We start from the raw sequence: 17,086 nt of genomic DNA, 5'->3' as shown, positions 1-17,086 counted from the left end.
TTATCCATATTGTTACATGTAGCTCTACATCAATATTGGTTTCAGGGCTTGCTCAAGTATTTCCCTAGGTCCATCCTCCTGAGTCTGTGCCCAACCCCAGGACCACGAATGGTGAAGGGGAGATGAAAGGCCGGTGATTTGGTGGTGGTGGTGTGGACGGAGCCTGGGTGTGGAGGAAGCCGAGGTGGTCGTCCATGTGGAGTGAAGGGGAAGTAGGGTGAGAAGAGTAGGAACGTGGCACCCTCTCTCTTGGAACTCCCGAGTTCTGGCATCCTAAATTTGGTCTTGACCTTTCAGGTGGTTAGGAAGATATATTTATAAAGGTGGAAGACTAGAACATATTTCCTTTACTAAGCATTCAGACATAAAGTATGTGGCCTCCATTTGTAGTTTTGACCGGGCTCCACAAATAGGAGTTGGCTTGTCATTTCTTTCAATTGTTTCCTCAAATCCAGTTACAGTAGGCAATGACTGAAATGTGCCTATCCTCCTACCTCCACCTTCCTTGAGAAATTCCCACCTCCCCTCCTCCATCCACTACTTAGTACTCTCAATTCTGACTTCGATGAGTACGACGCCAAGATGGAATGAAAACGCTAACTGGACGCCAAGAAGCGACGCTAATAAGCGCGTCCTACTGGGATGTGTTCCCTCACCAAGCTTCACCCATTCGGCTAGCCGGAGGCCCCGCGGCATTCTGGGACTTGTAGTTTTAGGAGGGCAGCAGTCTCCACTAAGTCTCCTCCCCAACAGCTGCGATTGGCTCTTGGGACGTCATGACGTTGCGCTCCTTCAGTCTCTTGCCTTCTCCCTCTTTTTTCCCTCTCCAGAAGCTCAGTTCCAGGCTTCCGAGGGCCTTTTACGACATTGGGTCTCAGAGTCGGTCTCGGTCCACTTTTCGGCAAAGTGACGTGGACGTCAACAGCAATGGCGGAAGGAGAAGAGGTCCTGCCACTGTCAACGCCGAGCGACGTCCGCTGGTGAGTGAAATCCCAGAGCTGATTCTCACTGCCCCTCCATTCTTCCTTCTCACCACACTACCGGTCTCTGAGGCACCAACAGGCGCCGGCATGGAACGGAAAGACCCGTCCTCAACCAAATCCAGCGCCCTGCCGCGCCCCCTCTGCTTACCGGGTCCCCTCAGCGAGCCCGCTGCCCGAGGGGCTAAAGCCGAACTCGAAGGGAGAGGAGTGTCGTCCAGCTACTGGGCCTCAGTTCGGTCCTCCAGCTTCATCCACCGGTTTCCAAAATGCGCTGGAGAGCGTAGCTTCAGGGCTGGGTTTGGCCGGAGTCCCTGGCCGGGGGAGTTAGAGTAGGCTGGTTAGGAAGTTTCGCGGATGCAGATCGGAGGCACTAGAATAACATTTGAAGAAAAGATCACTTGAAATTACTACTGCGATATTTGCCTGCGGGTTCAGAGGTTGAGAGACACTCCCAGGGAGGATCCCTCCGACATAGTTGAGATTTTTTTTTTTATCTTAGTGTTTTCGAGTTCCGACAGTTGCCACCATTCGTCTCTTTCACACCAGTCGTCTTTTTCGTTCCCACCACTTTCCTGACAGCTCGGTCTTCACAGCTTTGGATGCAATGTGGGACATTGCCCTTGCTCCTCTCAAGCCTTGGCATGCTCACCTGATTTATACACGGGGTTGTGGGGAGGATCGCCAATAATTTTTTGCTAGACTTTAGCCACCCAGTGTCGTTAGTTTTTGGGAAAAGCTATTTTTGAAACCGTTGATCTTCACCATACATTTTTAGGGACATCATAAAAAACGGAACCTTTAGACGCTTGTCGAATTTTTACAATTGATCCAAGTGTGTTGACCACCTGTATTAGTTTTAGAGTTCCTTGTTGATCATATGCACAGCTCATTGGCACTCTGTTTGCATAACAATAATACAGGACATTTGTAGTCATGGACTTTAATCCCCGAGAAAGAAGTGGAAATCATTGAAAGGGATTAATAATATAGTAATTGAGACACTCATGGAAGCAGAGGTGTTTGAATTAGGCCTTGAAAAATGAGTAGGATTTAGATCAGTGCTGTCTAATAGAAGTGTGATGTGGGCCACCTATATAATTTCAAATTTTCTAATAGCCATATTAAAAGCTAAAAGAGAAACAGGTGAAATACATTTTAATTATCTGTTTTATTTAATCAAACCTATAGTTAGATAATTTTACATCTATTTTGTACCAAGTCTTCAAAACACAATGTGTATTTTACATTTACCCTACGTCTCAATTTGGTATTGTCATATTTCAAATGTTAAATAGCCACACATGGCTGGTCACCAACATATTGGATAATGCAGTCAGATTAACAGATGGAAACCGTCTCTGAATGGAGTTATAGCATGAACAAGGACATAGGCAAGAAAACTAATGATTTGTTTGGAGAGTAATGCCTACCTAGAACTTCATGAAGTTTGCTGTTTGGGAAGAATACATTGTTGTATCATGAACTGTAATCAGCTGATTGAAGGCCAGGAGGGGAAATGTTTGTAGAGTTTAAGTGTCTTTGAGGAGCTCTTTGGTTAGGATTGTGGGCATGTGCCTGGTTCATAGGGGCAAGGAACATGGAGTGAATGGTTGCTAGAGGTAGCATTTGTTCTCTTTGGTGTGGCTTTCTATTTTTGCTTTTTTTTTTTTTCATGAATAGAGGTGTTCTGTGATTTCTACTCTCCCTCCATTCTTTTCTAATTGCTCTTTTTTCTCTGCTCTACTCACCAGTCCCCTAGAAATGAGTCTGAATAGAGTCAGAAGGGACATTCAGAATTGGAGCCATAGGTTCAGTAAAGCCTTTCCTTTTGGAGTGTTTGGCGGATGGGTTGTTATGGAATGGGGAGGCTTTACTTTTTTTTTTTTTAAAGAAAAAATGCTGTCACATTTTTATCGTAACTTTTTCAGATGGAAACTTTTCTGAAATGTGTTATACATCTCATTGCCTAAACTAAAATCATCTTAGTGACTTAGGGTTATCCAGTTTACAAATGATAAGTGATGAGAATAAAACTAGGTCCCTGTCCTCGAGGAATTTGTGGTCTCATTAGGAGAAGCACCTTTAAGAACATCAGTTACTGTTACAATTCTGTAATAGGGCCTATCTAGGCAGATAGGGTTCATTATTGCTATGTTAAATCATGACTTTAGATCCTTAGAAATGATTTCAGAAAGAAAGCCTCAGAAAATGGGCCTATTGAGGCAGAAAGGGTACATCGTTCCTATGTTAAATGACCCCATACAGCCATTCCTTTTTGAGATTGCTTTTATTGGTTTTTCCCATTTCCTTTCTTTGTTGTTAGTGGTATCTCCCAGTTTGTTCCTAATCTGAGAAACTAGATAGTCGAGTTTGTTAAATTGTGTATACATTTGTAAATACAAAGGCTCAGGCCTGAAAATCTTAAAAGTATAAGATGTCACTTTTACTTGTATACCGGTTTTCAGTTATGTTGTAGATCAGTGCTTCTCAAAATTTAAATGTGCATTGAGTTTACCTGAGGATCTTGTTAAAATGCAAATTCTGATTTAGTAGTTTTGCTTGGGACCTGAGATTCTATATTTCTGACTGCTTAGCTCCTGGGTGATGGCATTGCTGCCGGTTCGTGGACCATATTCTAGTTAGCGAGGTTCTAGATGATGTATATTTATTTCAGTATGAGTTGGTAAGAGGAATTTAGACTTCTATATTACATATTTGTATCACCTAACATACTAGTCTAGTTTATCTGATTACAAGATTTATCATAGCTGTTTAGGTAGTAAACTTCAAGGGCAGCAGCTGATAGCAGGTGGCTCAGTAAATGTTTATTCTCTGAATGTATTCATGAATGAATACAGACTTTTGTAAAATCATGGGCAGTAACATACCAAGATGTCATTTCACCTAAATTTTCAGACTCCAGTGTTTTTGTGAGCTGTATAATTGCTGGTATAATGCTCGCTTTTTATGAAATACAAAGGTTATCAGAAACTGCCTCAGCTGTCAAACTTTCTGAAACTACAGATACCTAAGCTCAGAGGGTATGAGAATCTTTGTAAAACTGTTTCTAGTTAGTTTGAAATGATTTAAATTTAAGAAAATAATATAAGCTACAGGATTTTAAAATCAAACAAATGTTAAATTATTACAGTTCAAAGATTGGTAATTATTCTTCTTAGTATTGAAGAAACCAGCCTTGGATTTAAACATAAATTCTCATTTTCTGAGGCTTTCTTTCTGAAATGATGTCTAAAGAGCTAAAGTCATGATTTAATTTTTTTTTTGTATAGGCATTAATTGTACAACTGTTGATATTCGGTTTGCTTAATTTACAATGTCTGTACAATATTGACTTTAAAGTCATTCTTTTAATTTATTGGTAAACTCTTATTTTTTTGTCTGTTTTTTTTCCCTTTTTTTAAAATTAAATTTATTGGAGTGACAGTGGTTAGTAAAATTACATAGGTTTCAAGGGTACAGTTCAATAATGCATCATCTATATATCATTGTGTGTTCACCACCCAGAGTCAGTTCTCTTTCCATCACCATATATTTGATCCCTTTTACCCTCATCTACCACCCCCCTGCCCCCTTACCCTCTGGTGACCACTAAACTGTTGTCTGTGCCTATGAGTTTTTGTGTTTTGATTTGTTTGTCTTATTCCTTTGTTGCCTTCAGTTTTATGTTCCACATATGAGTGAAGTCATATGGTTCTCGACTTTTTCTGTCTTATTTCACTTAGCATAATAATCTCAAGGTCCATCCATGTTGTCACAAATGCAGTATTTCATCTTTTCTTATGGTACAGTAGTATTCCATTGTGTATATATGCCACATTTTCTTTATCCAGTCATTTATCGAAGGACACATTTGTTGTTTCCATGTCTTGGTCACCATAAATAAAGCTGCAGTGAACATCGGAGCATATACATCTTTATGGATAAATGGTTTCAGATTTTTGGAGGGTAGATACCCAGGAGAGGGATTACTGGGTCATATGGTAATTCTATTCTTAATTGTTTGAGGAATCTCTACCCGGCCTTCCATAATGGCTGCACCAAGGTAAACTCTTCTTAAATTAATGCTAAACTTTTCTTAAAATTGTAAAAGTATCAGTTATATAAAGAAGTTTCCGTTGTTAATTTAAAATGTGAATAGGAATTGTTTGAGAATAATAGGGTCATTTTCAAAGTTGTGTGCTCTTCATGAATAGTACTCTCAGTGCTTCCCATTTCACAAGCATTGAAATATGAGGAGAGTATTAAAATGTCACCTAAGGGGTAGGTGATTGCAATTTTGGACACGATATAATCAATAAAGAAATATATTTAATGTGAAAGAGAATGAATAGAACCCGTTGTTTAAGAAGAATATTGACAGCTTGTTGTTCTGGGAAAACTAGAATTTACCTTACAGAAAATGAAGAGAAAATGAACCTTATTGTCCCGAATTAGGGGTTTTGAAGTGACATCTGTTTAATTTTGTAAACTATAAGCAGAGGGCAGATAAAGATTAGTAATTAAGAAGACTTATTTTGTTTATACTGTTTACATTAATGTTTTTATTGTAATTCAGATTTTACTGTTTTTAGAGGTAATTTTTAAATAATAGTTCACTTCTAGTATTTAATTAATATATTAACATTTATTTGTACTCAGTGCAGAGAGCACAGGTGCTTTCCCTATCGCAGTAAAGTGAGGCAGTTCAGGTAATTCTGGAGCACCGGGTTAAGTGTACTGCAGTACACAGCCAGCTTATGAGTAGGTAGGTGTCTTCTGAACAGAATTGATAGAAGATGCTTAACAGATCATTTCTGCTGCTTATGCTACATGCGGATCCTACTTGGTATAAACCTAAGGCAGTATCCCCCCTCATGTATCAAAAAGCAAACTAAAGTTTAGCAAAGCATTCATAATTCACTTAGCAAACATTAAATATTGGTTATATACAAGCTGCTAAGTAGTGTTTTCGAAAAAATTTGAAACATTTAAAATCAGAATTGTTTATTGTTCTGCCTTGCTTGGGCACTTCAATATTTTCATCATTTTAGCCCAAGGAATAATATGTGAAGATATCTTCTGAAGATAGCTAAATATTGGTGTTTTTGGAAATTACATGCTGTAGCAGAGGGCAGTGCTTGAAGTGACTTATTTAGATATTGAAAATTACAAATGGAAAACAAATCAGTCCCTCATGTTAGGCTCATAAGAGCCAATTGTTTCTTGTGGAAATGCAACAGCAGTAAGTTAAAAGCTAATGGAAAAATAGTACTTCCCTGAAATTTAATGTATGTTTGTTTTTAAGGCTCTAACCTTTTGACCTGAGCTGAGAAAATGATGACTAATAAGTCATTTGTTTCAAGTCTTCTTCCTTTTTCTGGAAGTTAGGAGTTTTTTCTTATCCTTAAGCTGACATCGCATTTCATAGTTGGGTGGGAATGCTGTAGTGTGTGCTTTTCTTACCAGCAGTTGTTTTATAAAACTAATTGCTATGGTGGTATTTAATAACTTCAGCAAGAAGATATCAGAAAATGCTATATATTTGCAGAAACTTTATTCCTTATATTGGGTCGTCAGGAAAGTCATGACGCATTTTTACATTGAAAAACAGAAAAATACGTCATGACTTTCCCGACAACCCAATATAATGCTTATGTATACCATCCCACTTGGCTCTTACAACAATTCTATGAGAAAGGGAAATTGTGAATTATTGTTGTTGCCTTTTTAGAGATGAGAGGACAGGCTCAGGGTGGTGAGGTGACAAAGCTAGTTAGTGGAAAATCTGGAACTTAAACTCACGTCTCTTTAAGCCCTGTGGTCTTTCTAAAGTTGATTACATATACCTTATATATTTCACATATACTTTAACAGATACCTAGAGAGCCCAATTAAAAATATGCTAATCCTATACTCAATCAATCATGTGTTTTGAAAGATACAATATTCAGAGATGTGTGCATTGTTGATCGGATGTGTGTATTGCTATCTGTGGCACCTATAAGGATATGCATAAGCTGTGTGCTGCATTGTCTGTCTTGCAACATGAAAACACATTATGAAAACCAAAGAGGTGTAACTGTAGTATATAATGCCCTGTGTCACGTTCTACCTAGCTTTGTACCTCTGGTTTTCATAATATGTTCTCATATATCTTGCCAAAAAATCACTTAAGTAGATTAGTTTTTTTGAATCTTAAGATATCATGGTTGCATATATCATCTAGATCAGGAGTCGGCAAACTTTTGAGATGGAAGAGCCAATCCTGTCTCTCACAAAAATTTAAAAATTATTCGAGAGCCATAAAACAAATGAAATCACCATTATGTGAATAATATCCTTTAAAATTTTTATAAATGAAACTATGATAGTTTTATTTTCATTTTCAATTTTACTTCAGACACACATATGTACCTAAAGAGCCACATGTAGCTCGCGAACCTCAGTTTGCCGACCCCTGATCTAGATAATATATACCTAATATATGTTATATATTTAACTAAATGTACTTATATAATAAATTATATATTAACTATATGTAAAAATATAACAAGTAATATAATTATGTTATGATGTATGTATCTATATCATATATAAAAATAGAATTATAACTTATTTTGAAATACTTATTTACAGACCATGAGAGCACAATATTTAATTAGAACATACAAGCAATTACACAATGTTAATAACTTTATAATTAATCTGTAATTTTTCTGTTGTTTTTATTCAGTGATGTTAGAAAAATAAGAAGCTTGCTTTGAAAATATCTCCCTTGTGGGTATTTCCCCTTTAAAGAGTTTCTAGCCTTTGTTTTAAAGTATAAAAGTGACACATGTAGATAACACTGTTGGAGCTTTTGCAGATGTATTGAGAAAAGCCTGATGACAAAGTTGCAGACAAAAGTGGAAGCACTTTCGCTAAAACTTGTTGTTCGCTAGTTGTTACTGATGACAACAAATCGAGCCCCTGCTGTTTGAAATAGGTCCAAAGTTGTTGACTGTGTTTATAGTCTCTACAAACATACAGCTAGTAAACATAGAATGAATACTGAAAACACTTTATAAGCCAAACAAAAATTCTTCTATAAGTGCTCCCTTTATCCCAGAAACACCTGTGAGAACCAGAATAGTTTCAAGACTTAAGCCAGATTGGATTTTGAGAAGGGACAACATGGGAATCACAGATCCCCTGCAAAGCTCTTCAAATGGTGATGGATGCGCTTGGCATTCCTTAATAGTAAACATTTTCAGTATGTACAGTAAAAAGAAATAGTAAAGCTAATTATGAATAAAAAAGTGATGCACAGAAGGATGTATTTATCTCATATATACCGGGGGTGCCAAAAAAAATGTATACAAGTGGACACTTTGGTCAACGTTGCTCAAGCAGTAGTTTGCTGTAATCAGAAGTGTCTGGATGCTGATGGTAACCACTTTGAGCACCTCTTGTAATTGCAGAAGTCAAATATGACTTGTATTTATCTTTTGTTATCGGTATATATTGAGTATTAAAATTTTAATACAGTTTTTCTTTCTTAAAATGTGTATACCTTTTTTGGCACCTTCTGTAGATATGTAATTGAGTACCAGAAGTTCTTGAGCTTTATTTTGTAGATTCCGTTTAGATTTAGCCACTGATACGAAAATAAACGAGATTCTCTTTTACCAAATAATTATCATTGGTTGGAATCCAGGTAAAAAATAAATGTATCATGGACTTCTTTGCAAAATTATGATCTCCATTGGTAAAGTACCCTTGGAAAGAATTGTCTAAATGTGAAGTGTTGTCATCTCATTTGCAGTAGTTGTTCCTTTATTTTCCAAAATAAGGGTTTCAAGAAAAGGAATATTGGTGGTATTTCTTATCCACTTTTTGGATAAAGTGGAAATTTGTAATAGGAACAGTGTGCATTTTGACTTGTGCTGTTTTCATTCCATTCTTTCTCTTAGGCAAAGAAGACCATCTGTTTTCAGTTTTCAAACAAACTACTACTTTGGTGTATGTGGGGAACCCTGATGCATTTCTTTGTGCATTAAAAGTGCTGGAAAGTCCCCTCAAATGTATAGAAAAGAATAGCGTGTTAGGGTCTTTATTTTGAGGAGGCATGGAAGACAAAAGGATTTAGAGCACTCTCTAATGTTAACTACTCCTTAATAGAGAAGAGATTCTTCTATTTTGTAAGCAAAGTCTTACAGCAAAGGCATTGCAACATTCACATATAGTAAAATTATGAGAAGCTTTTTTTACTTTTGCTTGCTTGTTTTTTTAGGCAAAAATTCCTGAGTTTTTTCTTAGCAGAGGAAGGGGCACCATTGGTGTAATTTGATGTACACGGATTATGGGTCAAAAATAAGCCTATGAAGATTTAAAGCATCTGTTTCTTTTGTAGTTAATTTTAGTAGTTTGCAGAACAACATTTTGTGATGTCTATTTCTTTTGCCAATTGCACAGTGCTGAAAGACTGTAGTTATCATGTTTGTTTGGCTTCTCAAGCCAAGAAGACTAGATTTAGCATCTTCTTTACTTGGCACAAGATCTTGGTTAAACGCTAATTCTGGGGAGGATTACTTTGTTTGAAAGGGGACTCCCAAAGCTGCTTTTGATCTGATCCAGATACAGCATTTCACTAATTTTTTTAAGCTGGTAAATGGGGCATTTTCCTGCTTAGCATTCAAATATACATCTTGTTAAAATACTGTCAAGTATGTCAGATTCTGACAAAAAATCCAGGTATCTTCAAGATTTCACAGTGATCAGCTTGTGCTCTCATGTGGTCATGGTCATTTCTGAATGTGGCATCATACTATTTGTTGTCAGGAAGTTTTGATAGTATGAGATTAGTATCTAAAAATAAGTTGCAGTACACCTTATGGTCATTGAATTCTATCCATATCAACTGTACAAGTTAATCTATAATAAAGATGTCATTTCCATCATGTGAAGTGTTCCATCATGTCATTTCCAAATGTAACACAAAATATTCAGGAACATATTAGAGAGTTTTCGAGTGGTAGTAATTTGTAACCAGTGTGCTAACAACAGTAGCGAAATAAGACAAAGTTTTGGTGCTGATGTCTCATGACCTGGGCATTAAGAAATAAGCAGAAATATGGTGGCACATATAAGTTATGAAATCACAGCTCAGCACATGCAACTTGTCACCTCTTAGTCACTGTTATACAATTTGCTGGTGCTTGCAACTAGTTAGCTGGTCATTTTTGAGTTTTAAATAATTGATCAAAGGTTTGTTCCTGGATATAATATATGCATGGTTATGGTTAATCTGTGCTTATAGTGGCTTACATTCTAAACAAATATGAATGGACTGCACTTCAGAAAGAACCACTCCCACCTCTGTTCAAGTGGTTTTAGATATACTTGTAGGACTTGGGTGAAAACCCTGGAATAGCCAGCCAGAGTATAAACTACATGAGAGCATGGACTTTGTGGCTATCATGTAGTAGGTGCTCAATACATATTTATTGAAAGTTTGAATAAAAGAATATTTTTGTCAGGGAAGGAAATAATTCAGAGTATGGGTTAGAGAGAGGTATAGTAGAATTACTGGAAACTGAAGGAGTGTTTTAAGGAGAGAGGCTAACTTTGCAGAGTATGTAAAGAAGATGAGGACTGAGAAAGATCCCCAGTGACTTCTTGGAGCAGTTTTAGTAGAGCAATGGAGAGTTTGAGTGAATGAGGAAGGAGTTAGTGCAGATGAGTGGAGACTACTGTTTGCAGGGAGTTGAACTATAAAGGGAAGGATATAGATGACTTCTTGAAAGGCAGTAGGTCATGCATACGAACTTTTGAAAAAGCAAATGTGGAAATATTTGAGGAAAGAATGAATAATCACAGGCTATGCTGTTTTGGGCATTGTTTGTTTGTTCGTTTTTTGAATGCTAAAAATACATTCAGTGAAGATTTCTGAGTCCATTTTATCCCTTGGCTCTGTTTAATACTGCTAGCACACTCAGGTTTGAACAATACCCTATGCAGTAGAAATAACATGTTTAAGATGTTTACATAGCAGCCTTTGGGCTTTTATTGATTTTCCCAGTAATGCAGCTTTTGTATTTTTATTTGAATCAAGCAATAATATATCTTAGACCCTGACCACTTTAAGAAACAAAATTAATTTTTAAAAGTTTAGTAGTTAGGTTTTCTTTATAGTTTCTCTGTATTCTGTGTTTCAGTTTAGGTGATTACATATATTCTGGGTCCTAAGTGGTCTTGAACTACTATAATCTTTAATTTTTTTTTATAATTATAGAAAAGGATTGGATTTTAAGAATTTTGAAAACTAGTGAAGTTGACTTAGCTTACTTGATAGACTGAGAGGCTTCATGAATTAAAAAAAAAATTCAATCCGGAAAACATCCTATCTTGTTTTAGAAATGTATCGTAATATGCTCAGGCATGAGTGCTATTTTGAAGTTGAATATGCTGTGGGAAGTCCTGCAGACCATCTAATAAATTGCTGGGAATGATTGCTATTTGCTTAATTCTAGTGCTGTTTTTTTTTTGTTTTGTTTGTTTTTAAAGATTTTATTGGGGAATTGGGGGAGGGGAACAGCATTGGGGAATCAGGGAAGGGGAACAGACAAGTTGCTGTCCTTTTGTACTTCAGTCTAGTTGGGGAGGACATCGCTTCACTGGCCCTTGTTGGTGTTGTGATCATTGCGTTCTTCCCAGGTAAGGCAGTCGCTCGCTGGCCATTGTACAGCTGCTCACGGTGACTCATGGCAGCTCACGCTGGCTGCCAGCCACTCATGGTAGCTCACGGCAGCCCACTGCAGCAAGGACTGCAGCCTACGCCATTGCCGGCGACTCACGGCAGCCCAGCTCCAGGTTGAGCTGTTGTTCATCATCTTAGCTGTAGAGGGCACAATGTCACTGGCCTGCATGTGGGATCTGAACTGGGGCCCTGCTGCTCAGAGCTGGCGTCCCAAGCCAACTCAGCCAACATGCCACTCGGCCGGCCCATTCTAGGGCTGTTTTATTATTTCATGTGACTCCTTTCTATTTAAAGAAAACATTTGAGTACTTATTTTGTGTTTAAAGAGTTATTCTTGACTAAATGAAGTGACTTAGTATTCCTATACTCATGTTTTCTCTTGTCCTCTAACTTTAGTTTTTTCCATATTTTACTGTTGTCTCATTTGTCTCAGGATTTGCATCACATGTACCCCAAAATCGTTCGTGTGAATAGCAGCTCACTGTCCAACACTCTTCTCCTTTGGAAAACAGTGAAGGCTTCAATGCTTATGGATTCTTCAATGGAGACTGCCCTGAAAGAGAAAGTTGAAAAGAACAGTTTCAGACAAGCTGTAGGCATTACAATGGAATGGAATGAGGACTGGGAGTGATAGTCTGATAGAACAGAGGATAATTAATATGCTGTATGAATACTCCCCACCTCCTTTGATTTAATGGTATCCCCATTTTATCAGTGTAGAAACTGAGTTTGTATTTTAGGTCACACAGCTAGCTGTTAAGTGTGTGGTATCTGATGTCACATTTTCTGATTTTAAATTTTATACTATTTTCTCTATAACACTTTGCCTCTAAGCCTTTATATCCTTAATTCCTTGGTGCTTTTGCTATTGAGTTGCCATGGCGACTGTTCCTTTCCCACAATGGTAGGTAACATGTACTGCTGATCAATTTGAGGAATTAAAGAGGCAAGGCAAGCTCTTACCCTTGTAACAATCCAAGGGATGGTTTGAACCCTTCATAGTGATACACTCTCTTCATTGATATGGTAAAGGAGGATTTGACACAGTAGCTTCCTCTTAGTCCTAAATTAAAGAGTTCCTAAATTTTTTCTGATGAAAAGTTACTTTTTTTGGTAACATTTTTAGTGGTGTATAATTTATGTATCATAAAATTCACCCATTTAAATTGTACTGTTTAGAGATTTTAGTATTTTCATTATTTAGAGTTAGGCAGGCATCACTGTTATCTAAGTTTAAAGTGTCTTCCTTACTCCAAAAACAAACCCCATACCCATTAGCAGTCACTTTCATTTCCCTGTCACCCCAGACCCCTGACAGCCACTGATCTATCTACTTTACGTCTCTATACATTTGCCTGTATTGGACATTTTATGTGGATGGAATCCTATAATATGTGGCCTTTGTGTCTGGTTTCTTTCACTTAGCTAAATGTTTTCAAGGTTCATCCATGCGTTGCATGCATCAACACTTCATTCCTTTTTATCACTGAGTGATATTTCATTGTATGAATAGATCACATTTTATTTACCTGTTCATCAAGTGATGGGCATTTGAAATGTTTCTATTTTTTGGCTATTATGGATTAGACTGTTAAAAAAATTCATGTGCGAGTTTTTTGTTGCCTTTTTTATTTTATTTTTTTTTAAGATTTTGGGGAGTTGGGGGAGGGGAACAGGCAAGTTGCTGTCCTTTTTTGTTCTTCAGTCTACTTGTGGAGGACATTGCTTCACTGGCCCATGTTGGTGTTATTGCGCTCTTCGTGGGTGAGGCAGATCAGTCGCCGGCCTCTGGACGGCCGCTCACGGTGGCTCTTGGCAGTTCATGCCAGCTGCCAGCCGCTCATGGTAGCTTACGGAAGCCCACTGCAGCTCCACTGTAGCCTATGCCATTGCTGGCGACTCAACGGCAGCCCAGCTCCAGGTCGAGCTGTTGTTCACCATCTTAGCTGTAGAGGGCGCAGTGTCACTGGCCATCATGTGGGATCCGAACCAGGGCCCTGCTGCTCAGAGATGGCGTTCCAAGCCAGCTTTTAACCAACATGCCACTCGGCCAGCTGTGTTGTTGACTTTTTTAAATGTGGTAAATATATATAACATAAAATTTACCGTTTTAGTGTCTATAAATCAGTGACAATAAACAGCATTCACAGTGTTGTACAACTACCACCACTGTCTATTTCCAGAATTTTTCATCATCTCAAACAGAAACTCTGTATCTAATAAACAGTAACACTCCATTCTCCTCTACCTCCAGCCCCTGGTAACCTCTATTCTACTTTCTGTCTCTATGAATTTGCCTATTTTAGGTACCTAATATAAGTGAAATCATACAGTATTTGCTCTTTTGTAAGTGGTTTATTTCACTTAGCATTTTTCTTTCAAGTTTATTCATGTAGCATGTGTCAGAAGTTCTTTCTTCATTAAGGCTAATTAATATTCCATTGTATGTATATACCACATTTTGTTTATCCATTCATCCATCAATGGATATTTGGGTTGTTTCCACTTTTTGGCTATTGTGAATAATGCTGCTATGAACATGTTTGTACAAATACCTATATGATCCCTGTTTTCATTTCGTTTGGGTATACATCCAGAAGTGGAATTGCTAGATTATATGGTAATTCTGTGTTTAGCTTTTTAAGGACCTGCCAAACTTTTCCACAGTGGCTACACCATTTTACATTTTCACCAGCAATGCACAAGGATTCTAATTTCTCCACATCATTGCCATTTTTTTTATGCTATCCATTGTAATGGATGTGAAGTGTAATATCTTGTGGTTCATGTACAAGTTTTTGTGTGGGTGTGTTTTGAGTTCTCTTGGGTATATACCTAGGAGTAGAATTGCTGGGTCATATGTAATATTATGTTTAACATTTTGAGGATCTGTCAAACTGATTTCTAAAATGGCTGCGCCATTTTACATTCCTACCAGCAATGTGTGAGGGTTCCAATTTTTCTACATTAATGTCAACACTTATTTTTATGTCTTTTTTATATTAGACATCATAGTTATAATAAGCACTGCATTGAACACGCTTGTAGCTCAGTCATTTTGCTTCTTCTCAATTATTGCTGGGTGAAAGGGTATAAATGTTAAAAAGGAATCCATAAATATTATTTAAATATTCAAGCAGTACATACAAATATAGTACACATTCTACATTTACTCAGGTTGTACTGACTTGATGCTAGGTGAGAAGTGAAATTCTCCTTCTGACCCCATTTCTGTGAAGTAGACACTTTCCATAATTTTGTTTTCTATTCTAATGGATACTACCAGAATTCTAAATATTTTATGCCTGCAGTATTTAATTTTTACAATTAAAATATACTTACTGATTATTGAATAATTCTTGAGGGCATTTGTGCTAAGGATAAGTGGGAAAAGATTAAGGAAAATATAGAAAGTACCTAAATACTAAGTAGTAGAGGAATAGCCAAATCAATTATTCAGCCATTAAAAATCTGATATTATAAGAGTATACTCAGAGAACTCCTCAAAATTTTTTGAAAAATGTTAATAAGTGAATCCTGCAGGGTATAAAGTTATATATTCAATATAACCCAGTTTTGTTTTATATATATGTCTCTACACACACACATACACACACACACACACACACTTTTACATACATATATATATATATATATATATATGTTTATCGAGAGAGAGCTAAAAAGTAATTCACTGAATGTGAACAGTGGTTATCTCATGGTAATAGAATTGTGGTTGGTTTTTTGTTTTTTAAATACTATACATTGGCCAACTTCTCTAAAATGATTGTTACAATAAGAAAAAAGTCATTTTTAAAAAGTCAATAATAGGGCTGGCCGAGTGGTGCATTGGTTAAGAGCTGGCTTGGGACGCCAGAAGGCCCTGGTGCGGATCCCACATATGAGGGCCAGTGACACTGCCCTCTACAGCTAAGATGCTGAACAACAGCTCAACCTGGAGCTGGGCTGCCATGAGTCACCGGTGACGCTGTAGGCTGCAGCCCCAGCTGCAGTGGGTTGCCATGGGCTACTGTGTGTAGCCAGCAGCCAGCATGAGCGGTCAGCAGCCGCCGTGAGTGGCCGTCCAGAAGCCGGCGACTGATCTGCCTCGCCCGGGAAGAGCGCAATGATGGTGCCAACTTGGGCCAGTGAAGCAACATCCTCCACAACTAGACTGAAGAATAAAAGGACAGCAACTTGTCTGTTCCCCTTCCCCCAATTCCCCAGTGCTGTTCCCATCCCCCAATTCCCCAATAAAAATCTTAAAAAAAAGTCAATAATAATAATACTAATAGTATTCATGCTTCTGTTAATTGAAGAATTTTGTGCCAAATATTGCACTTGTGATTTGTGTTCAGAAGTTTATTTAAGCATCAACTGACCCTTATAAGGTAGGCACTGTGTTTCTATACATGTTGCTTGGTTAAGATCATATGGCTATCGAGTTTGGCCGATATTGGATCTCAAATCTGGCATTAAAGCCTGAATTCATGAACTTTTATGATTATTGAATAGAGTTTTTTTATTGTAAACGACATATAAAACTTATGCTAATCACTATTAAGTGTACAGTTCAGTAGTGTAAAGTGTATTTCCACTGTTATGCAACCAATCTCCAGAACTCTTATCTTGTAAAACTGAAGCTCTATAACCATTAAACACCAACTCCTCATTTCCCCCCCCTCCCTCCAGCCCCTCGCAGCCACCATTCTACTTTCTGTCTCAATGAATTTCACTACTCCAGGTATTTCATGTAAGTGGAATTGTACAGTATTCCTTTTTGTGACTGGCTTTTTTAACTTAGCATAATGTCCTCAAGAGTCATCCATGTTGTAGCATGTGTTAGACTTTCTTTTCTAAGGCTGAATAATATTCCGTTGTATATGTACATACCCTGTTTTTATCCATTCATCCATTGAAGGATATTTAGGTTGCTTCTACCTTTGGCTGTTGTGAATAATGCTGCTAGGAATATGGGTCTACAAATAACTATTCAAGTTTCTGCTTTCACTTCTTTTGGGTAAATTACCCAGAAGTTGAATTGCTGAATCCTATGGTAATTCTATTTAAAAATTTTTTTAGGAATAGTCGTACTGTTTCCCATAGCAGCTGCACCATTTTACATTCCCACCAATAGTTTATAGGGTTCCAGTTTCTCCACATCCTTGCCAAGACTTATTTTCTTATTTTTTGATAATAGACATCCTAATGGATGTGATGTTTTAATAAGCTTTATTTTTAAATTCTTCGAGACCTTCTTAGGAAGAATAAATAACTAATAATATATATGTATCATACACTTAACCAGTTAACTATTGATAATTATGTTAAAAAATATGGGATACTGGGCCAACCGAGTGGTGCG

General features: G+C 37.4%; 1 protein-coding gene across 2 annotated transcripts in view; it reads left to right on the top strand.

The window, feature by feature from the left end:
- The first annotated feature begins 735 nt into the window (after positions 1-735).
- Positions 736-17,086, top strand: part of TBC1D23 (TBC1 domain family member 23) — a 59,415-nt gene continuing 43,064 nt past the window's right edge. For both annotated transcript variants that reach the window (XM_019648341.1, XM_019648340.1), the window contains exon 1: positions 736-980. In XM_019648341.1, the coding sequence (XP_019503886.1) occupies positions 928-980 (53 nt within the window). In that variant the 5' untranslated portion in view covers positions 736-927. The remainder of the gene's footprint in view (positions 981-17,086) is intronic.

This window comes from Hipposideros armiger, unplaced genomic scaffold (assembly GCF_001890085.2).
Source record: "Hipposideros armiger isolate ML-2016 unplaced genomic scaffold, ASM189008v1 scaffold_125, whole genome shotgun sequence".
Taxonomy (NCBI): domain Eukaryota; kingdom Metazoa; phylum Chordata; class Mammalia; order Chiroptera; family Hipposideridae; genus Hipposideros; species Hipposideros armiger.
Note: the sequence above shows the minus strand (reverse complement) of the source record. Positions and strands in the feature narration are given on the sequence as shown.